Here is a 12333-nt window from a genome sequence, read left to right as displayed (position 1 = left end):
CATTCATACATCCACATCCACATCCACATCCACATCCATCTATAACCCAATTATCAACTTCCAATGCATCAAGAAGATAATGTGGCTCCTCATGTAATGAGAAAGCAACAAGGGCAAAATCGGTAAAATAAGACGCATAACCAAAAGCAACATGTGTCAATTGCAGTCAGGCGGGAGATCACAATGGTTGCATCCTCTTCAAGAAACGCATCACCCATGGCATTATAGCAATATGGGAAAGTTGTGCTATTGAATTTGATTGAATGGCTACAAATCAGAGGACTAATTTAGAGCCAAAATAGGCTCAGTTGAGTCAGCAAAGAAACAGATAATGTGAGCATTATGAATAACAGCACAAGAGATAAACTGTCAAGGTCCACTGAATGCCAATACATCTGAAAAGTAACCTTTGTCGATGGACAAGCCGACAAGGTGGAATCAGCAAATGGAGTGGGATGATATAAGAAATCTGACACAAGTGGGGACAACAAGGCATACATCCAACCAAACCATGAGAGTATAAGGTAACCTCTCAGCATGGCAATGTAAAAAGGATGTATAATCCCACAACACAGATTCGGATGTAAAGAAACCCTGAATTATGCATAGTGACATAATGTAACAATTTGACTCCATTAACATCCATGTCAATGAGCTGCAAAGGTGAGGCGACTCAAACAGGGAGCTAGTTCAGCATAAGTAGTACATCCAACAAGTAAAACATCACTATACACAGGTATGTCTGCAAGACAGAGTAGAACTAAGAGGTCAAGTGCATAAGTGACCATAGACACCACCATCACAATACACATCATTTATCCCCCCTCAAATGCAATAAGCCATAGAGACAATTTCATTGATACTTTCTATAAAGCATAATCAGCTGAGGACATATCATCACTCAAATGCAATAAGCCATAGAGACAATTTCATTGATACTTTCTATAAAGCATAATCAGCTGAGGACATATCATCACTAGAATCAATGTCACGCCCCAAAGGCAAAAGTCCAAAATCTAGATGTCGAAAGTAGAGTGCCGAAGGCAGAAAGGTGACTGTTGATGGGTAAACACGACCAAGAGAGTAAACCCAACCAATAGAGTAAACTTGGCCAACTGCTGATGATGCAAAAGCTGCAATCAAATGTTGAACGCTGATTGTGGCTGAAAGCTGAATGTTGATACGTCGTACTGAAAGATGATTGCTAAGCTACTGATACAGAGGCCACAATCAAATGTCGAACACTATTGAAAGCTGAATGTAGAAGCCAAGCGCTAAAAGTTGATTCGGAAAGCCTAACCGAACGTTGAAAGCAGAAAGCCGAGTGCAAAATACTGAAGGGGCTGAAGTTGAGGGGGGATGTAAGCGGAAAGCATGAAGCTGAATGGCTGAGTGGCTGAAGCCGAATTGATGAATGTGGAAGCCAAAGAGCCAAACACTGAATGTCATAAGCCAAGAGCCGAATGCTCAAATCTGAAGCCAAAATAGCTGAATAGCTAAATGCTTAAGTCGAATGCTTTAATGCAGAATGCCTGAAGGAGAATGGTTGAATAAGGAAAGCCAAATGTTAAACAGTTAACTGGGCAAAGCCAATTGATAAAGGTGATGGACAAGAAAGTCTGATGCCAAAAGCTGGAATCTGAAGGTTCAATTGTTGCGTGACAGGGAAAAATTGATGGAAGCAATTGAATGGTTGATCAATCAATCATCAAATACATTGAAGCTGAAGCTGAAGCTAAATGCTGAATGCTGAATGCTGAATGCTGAATGTTCAAGTGTTGACTAAGAAAAGCAAAGGTTGATCTACTAACCAAGCCAAGTTAACGAACAAAGCTTAACGGCTGACTAGGAAGAATGAATCTTGATGCTAGAAAGTACTTGCTACTCATCAATGATAATGATGATGATAAGAAATGAGTGGAATACAAGAGTAATAATAGAAGCCCTAGCCCTAGGGCTGATGTAGCTAACACACAAGAGTGTGTTCACATGGGAAAAAAACCCCTACTAGCACAGAGTAAAAAGTGCTTGTGTGTAGGGTTGTTCACACCAAAGACTTCCAAGGCTAACGAGGTTAATAGTATATAGTACAAAAAAGTATAAACACTATCTTTTGGCCAACAATTTTCTTTTCTATATTGACCACACCAAGAATTGTTCTATCTTGTCAACAAGCCTTACATAAGGGGATGGATTACATGATGGTTTCTTTTGCTTTTGGAATTTTACAGTCACTATATGAGAAATGGAGTGTAACATGTTTCATCTGATTATATATCACATATCTTGTCAACAAGCCTTACATAAGGGGATGTATTACATCATGGTTTCTTTTTCTTTTGGAATTTGACTTTACAGTCACTGTGAGAAAAGGAATGTAACATGTTTCATCCGATTATATGTCACATATTCCTAATGGCAAACCTACCCCACCACTGGAATAGATGATGATCTCCCATATGCATTCTTGTTCAAAATTGACATGGTGCCTGATTGGAGTGACAAAATATCCCAATACCTTGTCTTATGGTTTTTTTGTAAGATCGACCCTTGAATAAAGATAGGTTGCGAGAATTAATCAAGTTGGTAGCACCTTATCCAACTGATAGTGGAACAACTATATAAGCTAGGAAAAGATGATGTTTTGTGGAGGTATATCTGAGAAGAAACAATTATGCATGTATTGGAGGATGAACATTTGACATTTTGTGGGAAAGTTACATCATAAAAGATTCTCCAAGCATGGCTATACTGGTCAACATTTTTTGGTGATGCAAAAAAATTGTCAAAGGTTATGAGTGATGAGTGTCAACAATTTGATGTACCACAGCAGAGGGACATGATGCCCCTCACTCTAGTAATAGTCCAACAATGGGAATTGACTTTGTAGGACTCATTAGTCCTAGTACACGTAAAACCCAAGCCTGCAACATCATCGTAGTAGCGGAATATTCACAAAGTGGGCAGAAGCTAGGGCTACCAAGAAAGACAATGCTAGTACTATTGCCAAATTCCCATACGAGCATGTCATTTCTAAATTTTGATGCCCATTGGTGCTCGTTAGTGACCAAGGGTCACATTTTGACAATCATGTGATTAATTACCTCATCAGGGCTTTATGATAGTATAGAAAAAATCTTCGCTCAACTATCCACCACACAAGCCAATGGCCAAGTAAAAAGCAAAAATAAAATTTTATCTGGCATCTTAACAAGAACCGTTCAAGCTAGTAGAATGGATTGGAAGCATAATTTGACAACTACACTATGGGCATACCAAACATCTTACAAAGTGGCAATTGCATACATACATCATTTCGGTTGACCTATGAGGTTGGTGATGTACAAGTATCCATAAGCGAGAGAATCAAGACCACTAGGCCGAGCCTATTCACACAATTTATAGGCAAAAGTGGATCTAAGAATGTGAAGGCATAAAGACTCCGAAGGCATGTAGAAGGCGGGTAGAAGGCATGAAGACTCAAAAGGGTATAACTTTTTTTTCCAAGTTACAAAGAACTTCTCGAGTATCAAATGATGCTAAGCATTTGCTACATTCTTCTCTTACAAGGGAGTTTCGCTAAAAATAGTGTAGGTGCACTTTTCTTGCTACATCTTTATGATAGAGTTTTCAAAATGAAAGAATCTCAAGTTCTTTCTAGAGCTAGCTTCATTATTTACACTTAGTCATATTATATTACATTAACAAATGGTCACAATCCATTGCTTGTAACAAAATGACTACCCAAGCACACTCGTTGTTTTATGTCAAAATCTTGCATGTGGAAGGTTTTTTCTTGGGTGACTTTTGGTGGAAAGGAAGGAAGTACGTTTTCCATGTACAATCAACTTTTTCATTGCTATAAAATTATATCAAATGGAGATTTCCTATATAATAATCACACCTTTTTAGCATTGCTCATGCTTTAACATGAAGGGATGTACAGGAAAAGCTTTTCCAATGTACACAATCAAGGGGTGGTGGGCCAAACATGGCCAACAAGGGCGGCTTCTTCAAACTTAAGGTCTCCATATGTTGGTCGCCCACATAGCCAACATGACCTATAGCCAATGGGGACACAAGAGGTGCTATGATGTCCCAAATTTAAATAGCACAAGTAGCAGGAGTCATGCAATATCATTATGAGACAAGTATGCAACATCACATAGATTCATCAAAGATCTTTTCCCAAGACACAATTAATTATGCCCAAGTATTTATTGAAGATTATTATGAGATTATTCTTTACTTTCCAATGCACACTAGCCAAGATGATGATGACATGGTGGCCAAGTTTACTTAGAGTTTTCCAACTGTGCCAAAACTAGCATAATTATGATTGGGATGGCCAAGTTTCACTTCTTGCAAATGGCTAAGCTAATTGTTCCTGTAAGCATGCTTTTTGAGCTGTTTTTAGTGGCTTCCAAAGGCCAAAGTTTTGAGAGAGTAGGCTACTATATATAGGCTTGTATAAGAAACCCTTGGGCCAGTTTATCTATTTGGCACTATTAAACAATTGTGAAAACGTTGTGCAGTGTGTGTAAGCATTGCTTTTAATGAGCATTTGCCAAACCAAAGCACCACATGTATCTAGCCTTAGCTTGATCTTGTGAGATGCACTATTGCAAGACACCAAGATACAAGGGGCCTTAGGTGGACTACTGTGATGGTTATGCATAGATGCAATGTTGCAAGGGGCCTTGGGTGCTCCTTGGGTGGGCTAGTATGGTGTTCATGCTTGTGCTACACTAGGCAATCTTGTTTAATCCAACCCACTAGGGCATTCATGACATTATGGAGCCACCTACACAAGCTACCAATCCAACAATGATAGTAGGTTGTAGTCCATCCCATCCATTGTATTTGTAAACCATTTATATTAAGGTTATGGGCCTTACAAAATCTCTAGGGTTTCAACAAAAACTAAATCTTATTAACCGTAGGTTTCTCTTGAAGCTATTCACAGTAGTAAAATTCAATTTTCTTTGAGAATGCTGATGCACTCAACAACATGGTTTTACTGATGTCCATAATTAGAGGTGTGACCACATGAGGGGAAAAAAAGATCATGGCAAAGACTATCCTAAAGCACTATAATTACACGCTACACAGTTTAAAAAAGGGCAATTTTGAGATTTTTTTTTAAGTGATGATTGTGAATCTACAAAAAATATTCAAACCCAAGTAAACACTCATGAAGATCTCGTGTAACTACTACTTTCTATCATTGTTCATAAGGTACACGATCCTTCCTACACAACTGGTTTTGTAATCTTCTTCTTCTCCCCCCCTCCCTCCCCCCCTCCCTCCCTCCCTCCCTCCCTCTCTCTCTCTCTCTCTCTCTCTCTCTCTCTCTCTCTCTCTCTCTCTCTCTCTCTCTTCACACATAACAAAGATGAATAAAGCTATTATAAAATCCTAAGTTAAAAGAAAATTGTAAGTTATATTTCTCCTATGAAAGTGGATGATAGGTGAACTTTTTCAAAGTGGTATAGTGTGTGACAATGTACTTATGTGGTGGCAACTTGCTTCAAAATTATTTTAGAGCATTCCTTTTGCTTGTCTAATATTTGTTACCGAGGTATCATTTGGTAATGATAACTTGATAACAAATATTAGGGAACTATTGTTGCAAAGTGGTATAGTGTGTAACAATGTACTTGTGTGGTGGCAACTTCAAATTATTTTAGAGGATTCCTTTTGCTTATCTAATATTATTTGTTACTGAGTCATCATTTGGTAATGATAATATTTTAGAATCTGCATCTACAATGAAAATTAGCAATAGAAATTTTAACCTCGGTGAAAGTGCTTATCTAAACGAGGGAATGACCCATTTCTCTATGATAGTAGTTTCAAGAGGAGACTTGTGCCACCTCCCCTATATACCTTGTGTATAGTCTTTTCTAAAGTTTTGCTTTTCAACGATCGGAGCATCTAGCTCATTCATGATAATTATTTTTGAAATTCTAACATGTGCACTTCTAATAACCTCCTATGTAGTCACATGGCATTCCATAAAGTAGTCTATGTTTCTTCGTAGAAATAGTGAGAATGAGTTAGTGTTGTGCACGCTTTGGTGGTTCATTAAGTTGGCTTTCTTTTTTTGTAGCAACAATGAGAATGGATCATTGACAAGTTAGTGCTCCATGTTTAGGCAAGCATTAATACCAACATTAAGCAAGTACATTTTAGTATATCCAAAAAAAAAAAGAAACAGAGGCATACATGCCCATTGCCCAAGAATTTTACTCATGCACAAGAGCAAGTCTGCGCTCCTCATGCCCCACCCTCATCACTAGAGGTGATCAAGACATCATGTGGGTGGAGGGAAGGGGGATTTGAACATGCCAACAACCCTGATTATGAAGGCATGCCCGCGGCAAGCATTCTAATTGTATTTGTTGTAAATATATATGGAGTGAAGGTTGGTTACAAATATTGTCTCTATGTGTGTGTGTACATGTATATGTATATATATTAAATGTGTGTGTGTGAAGGAAGATATATATGTGTGTGTGTGAGAGAGAGAGAGATTATATATACATATATAAAGTAAGTTTGAAAGGAGAACACACAAGAGTGGCCATTTTTGGAGGTCACTGTCGTGAAATCCAGTTTGCGGTAGCAAGAGATTTTAGGAGGGGCAGAAAAGCAGAGGCTGAGTTGTAACGTACGCTCTTGCCGGCCCGTGATGTGAACTGGTTGTTGTGAAAACAAATTTTATTATAATTTTTTATATTAACCAAGTAGGAGACTCGCGTGGAGTGGGGCCCACACAGTCCACATTTCACGGAGCGTTACGTCGGAATTGAAGCCCAGGCGTGCTGGGAAAGCGTACCGGATGCGAGACACGTGGCAGCCATCTGAGCGTTAAGGACACTACTGGGTCAGTGGCGCAACGCTTCTCTCTCCTCACTCTCTCTCTCTCTCATGATTCTTCTCTCTCTAGACGCTCTCCCTCTCTGGGCTTGTTGGCCTAACTGTTGCTTTCTCTCTCTCTGCCCGCCTTTGTTTTCCAACTGTCCATCTCTCCAGTGCTCTCTCTCTGTCTCTCTCTCTCTCCAATGCCAGGCTTTTGCTCTGATTTCTAAGTTCCAACTGTTCTTTCTCCTGCTGGTGGCACTTCTATCCTCAGAAAATGAGACAGTAACCTCCTCAGCAACAGCACAGCATTGGGAGATGGACATATACATACAGAATGTAAAGCACCTACAAGTATATGCTATGCTCCATTGAAGAGAGAGAGAGAGAGAGAGAGAGAGTATGTGTAAACAGAGACCCCTGACCACAAATAATTTCTTAAATCCCTACAAAACTCTCTATAATCTCTAAATGATCTGTTTAATCCTCTTCAATCTCTACATAACTCCACATTCTAGCAACTAGCTATCAATGATTAGCCTCTTGGTGTCTAATTAAACTATAAAGCTCAAACCTAGAGTGTTGAATGAAATTATGAATACTTAATGATTTGCACTTGAGTGACTGCAAAAGCCCAATTTCATGTGTGTGCTGTATGTGTGCGTGTGTGTGTGTGTGTGTGTGTGTGTGTGTGTGTGTGTGACAGTTATTGGACCCGTGGGCAATTGGTTTTGCTTTTGTACCTTACACACACAGATATCAAGCAATTCCCCCTGTGGGTACTTAAAGCTCCAAATATAGACATTAGATTTGTCACAGTGTCCTCTGCATTGGAATTTGTTACACCATCATCATAAGGTTCCCCAACTTTCCCCTTCAAGGGCCAACACCACATATGTTATAGTTCTTAATCATATGTATTACCATTATACATTAACCCTAACTGCATATATTAGTGCTACTTAATATCCTTTGCCCTATGTATATCATTTACCCCTCCAATGTAAGTCAATTTGAGCAATTATTGGCACCCCCTTTCTCTAATTTTAATGCAAGCCTCTCTTCTACCCTGGCTTGTAAATCCTTCGATTTCTTTTTAATTTTTGCTCCATGGAGCTCTCCACCCCTCACCTTCCTCACAGAGATCAACGTGCCCTGTTGAGCCTTGCGGTGTTTCAAAATCTACGCAAACCAGGTCAGTTTTCTCTTCCCAATCTCTTGTTTGGTAACATAATTAAAGCGTAATCCGTGGCATTTGAGTTCACAAGCACTGCAAGTCAACACCAAACTGCCCTAATATCATGCTAATTAGCCTTGCACTACCTTAATCTTGTGTTAATCAACACTGAGCATACTTACTTTTTGTGCTAATTATCAACAAAACGGCTTAATTTAAGTGCACATCACCCCTCAAGCGACTTGCAACCCCCAATTAGTGTGAGATGACCACTAATTTAGCATAATACCACCCTCTTTTACTACAGAATACATCAGAAGTGTCCATGTTTACGGTCAAAATGGGTCTATGCGCACGATCCAGCAGGAGTTTCTCTTCAAACCAGGGGCATTCACACAGATCAGTCCGCCCACCTACTTGGCCTGCTTATCGTCCGTAGGTGTGAAACAGTACATGGAAATGCTGAGGAAAGCGCAGGAGCGCGAGTGGTGGAAGTGTATTCTGGATTTCTACAGTGATTCACCCCTTGGCACAACTATCATTCCTCTGTTGAACAATTCCAGGTGCATCAGAACTGCTTTTATCAGCTTAATTACACCCATTTATTTTCTTAATCCCCTCAGCTGCTGGTTAAGAAATGTCTTTTTGAGCTTCATTTTCCTCAGTCACCCAAGCATTCATGCTGCCAAAGGCCTACAATATCACCAGTAATTTCTTCTTAATGCTTAATTCCCTACCATGACCATGAGACTCTTAATTATGTTTCTGTTTTGCAAGCTGTTTCCCCCTCTACAGCATGCATATGGAGGTGATGATCAATTGTACATACCATGCATACAAAGCTGATGATTAGATGTACCTAACATAAGTTATAATTTCTAATGTGCATACCATGCATCATGTCTGCCCTTCCACCTTTGGAGAAGTGATAGAGAATACATAACATAACTTATAATGTCTAATGTTCATACCATGCAACATGTCATGGTTGAGTCTGCCCTTCACCTCTGGAGAAGTGATAGAAACTCACTTCAATGGTTTATCTATGAAGATTTGTCTACTACTGCTACATATCTTTACAGATGAATGTGCTACTCTTGAGCGCTGATGACGTGAGTGGGGAGCACAGCTATGCATAATAGAGTTGATGATTGTAAACTTTGTGCATAGACTCTCATGGAGTCAAGATCACACTTTGGTTTTTGTTAAGTTTGGGAAATAAGTTAAACTTTCCATTGGCTATATACCATTAATGCATAATGTACATACCATCTATACAAAGTTGATAATAAGTTGCACTTAAAATGAATACAAAGTTGGTGATTAGGTATGAATCATGATCCCTAATGGCACCCTTTTATTAAATTTTCTTGTTGCTGGTTTACATCTTAGAAACCCAGACCTGCAGTCGATACCATCACTGGCACAAGATCTCCAGCTGGTGGAAAGCTTTGTCACTGCAAGCTCAAACGTCTTGTTGTCTGATGTCACCAATGGACATGAAAAGGATGCATTCAATTGGCAACTTCCACAATGCATCCTTCCATCTCTATCTCCCTATCTGCCAGAGCAAGGATTGACTGAAAACATGGATCAGCACACAGCTTTAGAGTCTCCTGATAGCATGTCTCAAAGGCTACCGCTTGACTTATGGCAAAAATGGGGATCTGATCTAGAGCTTGCAAGCCCTAGGATATCTCAAGCATTTGATTTAACTCCACTGAGGAGCAACATCAGTGATGCAGGCACTGCACTGCATGAAGGTAAGTTTCTATTCTTCTATGCCAAACAAGGGCATAAGTGAAGCTCCTCTTTTTTTTCCAAAATCAATGGGCAGGGTAATGTAGTGATTGGTATGCTGTGTATGTGCCCATGCACATGTGTGTGGGTGCATATGCGTGCTATTAATTTCTGTGTCTGTGCATGAGCACATGAGCATCTTATGATATTTTGTGCACTTGTGCATGTGATGATGATGGGTACATGTGTCGTGTGTGCTATGAATTTCTGTGTCTGTGCATGAGCATGTTATGATATTTTGTGCACTTGTGCATGTGATGATGATGGGTACATGTGTCATGTGCATGTTCATGCCTGTTTTGGGTCTCAAAAGGATGTTTCGGAAAGCTAGGTGCGCATGAAATTGTGTGCACTTTAGCATATGTGTGATGTAGTTGATGATGGGTAACGGGTGAGTATGTGTGAGAGTGTGATGACATTATGTGTGCTCGCTCATGTGATGTGATGATGATGGGTACATGTGTGTGCACGTCCATCCGTGGTAATGGCCTCAAAGGGAGGGTTTCTGAAGGCAGAGGGTGATATAAGTTAGAGCGCATGCCGGTTTCGGGTCTAAAAGGGAGGTTTCTGAAGGGTGAGTGTGCATGAGCATGTTATGATATTGTGCATGTGTGTGATGTGATGATAACATGTGTGTACATGTCCATACCTATTTTGAGTCTGAAAAGGAGGGTTTCAGAAGGGTAAGCATGCATGTGATTGATGACATTTTGTGCCCTTGTTTATGTGGGTGATGTGTTGATGATGTCCGTGCACATTTCGGGCCTAAACTGGAGGGTTTATTAAGGCTGAGAATGATTTAATCTAGGGTGGACTATGTGCTTTTTGTTGCTTTTGATTATCAAGTATTATGAGCTTTAAACTTTTGGAAAACACTGTGCTGCTTTCCATTCCAGCTACACCAAGTCCAGCATCAAGCTCTTTCAGCAGCCACATAGCCGATTCCTCTTCTTGGGCTCACCACACACTGGCACAAAATTCCCACACACTGCTAGATACAACAGCGAGGATGCTGCCAAGTGACGGGGCAACCGGGACTCTGACTAGCTTTCCTAGTGCTTTCATCTCGCAGCATTCACAATTGGACTATTTCCTGGCGGAAAGTCCCAACAGTTGCAACATGCTGACCGATGTGTTGCCCCTGGACAGTAACAAGAGGCTATTGTTAGGCATAGGAAAAACAGTTGATGGACGTGAAAACATGGAGAATGTATGCCGTAACCAAATATCCTTCAATGGCGGGACGACCCAGCAAATAAGCTCTACATCAAACATGTGCAGTTCCAGTGAAGAGAAAAGCCCGGAAGCAGAGAATTCCAATGAGCTTGATTGGGGTGTAAGTATCAGCCTCCCGAAAGCGAAGAAAACTGCAGATTCTCACATATCCAACCATTCCAGAGCCGCCACCGAGAGACTCGCAGAATTGACTAAGGATGAACTTTCCCAGTATTTTAACATGCCCATCACTCAAGCTTCCAAAGAGCTCAAGGTGGGGCTCACTGTGTTGAAAAAACGTTGCCGTGTCTTTGGGATACCGCGGTGGCCACATAGGAAGATGAAGAGCCTCAACAGTCTTATCCACAACATTCAGGTAGTGTGCCGTATTTTCTGACAAGTTATGTTCGTCCTGTGCATGCATGTGCCATGCACATGCTTCTATTACATATTTGTACATGCATGTGTTTGTACTATGTATGCATCACTGTTTCTTGTTCCCCATAGGCAGTGATTTGTTCATGCTTGCAGGATTTGGCCAAGGAGGATGGAGCCAATGATGCAAACCGCATCCATGTTGCAGTGAAGGAGCTGGAAGAGCAAAGGAAGGAGATGGAGGAGAGGCCAGGCACTCAGCTCCCAGAGAGAACCAAGCGCCTGCGCCAGGCCTGCTTCAAGGCCAGCTACAGAAAGAGGCGTCAAGAAGCACATAACGACCACAACATCAACGACAACCACAATGTCATCATCAACAGCAGCAACAGCAACAGTAGCAGCAACAGCGGCAGCAGCAATAGCTACTACAACTACGGCCCATGACAAATCGGAGCTCCCTTCTGTCCAAAAGTAAACAATGGTTGACTCTACGCCATGCCGAGCTCTGATGATCTCTGGCTCTTCACAATGATGATACCCTTTTCTGCTTGGTTCTCATATGCTTTTTGGTGAATTTTTTTGCAGCTACATTGCCATTGCCCCATTCATGTTGTGGGATGTGTGTATAATTTGATCATGACAGGGTTTGAATTCTAGACTTTGTTTTCTTTGAGGATACTTAAAACAGGTTTAGATGTGCTCGCACAGACTTTGCTTTGTGATATTGTGGGCAGGGAAGACATGACAAGTCAAGCTATTTTTGCAATGCATCTGCTGTATGTGCATGTGAACCTGGTTCCTTTATCTCCTCTAGCTTGCACCCCCATCCTTTGATGGCCCTAGAAACCCATGGGATAGCAGTAACATCAGAAGAGTCTTAAGGAGTAGGGTACTAGTAGACA

General features: G+C 40.7%; 1 protein-coding gene across 1 annotated transcript; it reads left to right on the top strand.

Moving 5' to 3' along the window:
* Positions 1-7003: 7003 nt before the first annotated feature.
* Positions 7004-12116, top strand: LOC147605073 (uncharacterized). Its single transcript, XM_086793922.1, has 5 exons — positions 7004-8059; positions 8349-8604; positions 9434-9804; positions 10738-11432; positions 11588-12116. Exons 1-5 carry the CDS (start codon positions 7975-7977, stop codon positions 11873-11875), a joined length of 1695 nt encoding a protein of 564 aa, XP_086650048.1. The 5' UTR covers positions 7004-7974; the 3' UTR covers positions 11876-12116.
* Positions 12117-12333: the final 217 nt, after the last annotated feature.

This window comes from Cibotium barometz, chromosome 60, assembly GCF_041138505.1.
Source record: "Cibotium barometz isolate CiBa-2024 chromosome 60, ASM4113850v1, whole genome shotgun sequence".
In the NCBI taxonomy this organism is placed as follows: domain Eukaryota; kingdom Viridiplantae; phylum Streptophyta; class Polypodiopsida; order Cyatheales; family Cibotiaceae; genus Cibotium; species Cibotium barometz.
Note: the sequence above shows the minus strand (reverse complement) of the source record. Positions and strands in the feature narration are given on the sequence as shown.

What these genes read in the sequence shown, in the direction of transcription:
- LOC147605073 (XM_086793922.1), top strand. Translation starts at nt 7,975, where the DNA reads ATGGAGCTCTCCACCCCTCACCTTCCTCACAGAGATCAACGTGCCCTG. An exon ending in CCTCTGTTGAACAATTCCAG is followed by an intron (nt 8,605 to 9,433) that starts GTGCATCAGAAC and finishes TTTACATCTTAG; the next exon opens with AAACCCAGACCTGCAGTCGA. An exon ending in GTCTTATCCACAACATTCAG is followed by an intron (nt 11,433 to 11,587) that starts GTAGTGTGCCGT and finishes TCATGCTTGCAG; the next exon opens with GATTTGGCCAAGGAGGATGG.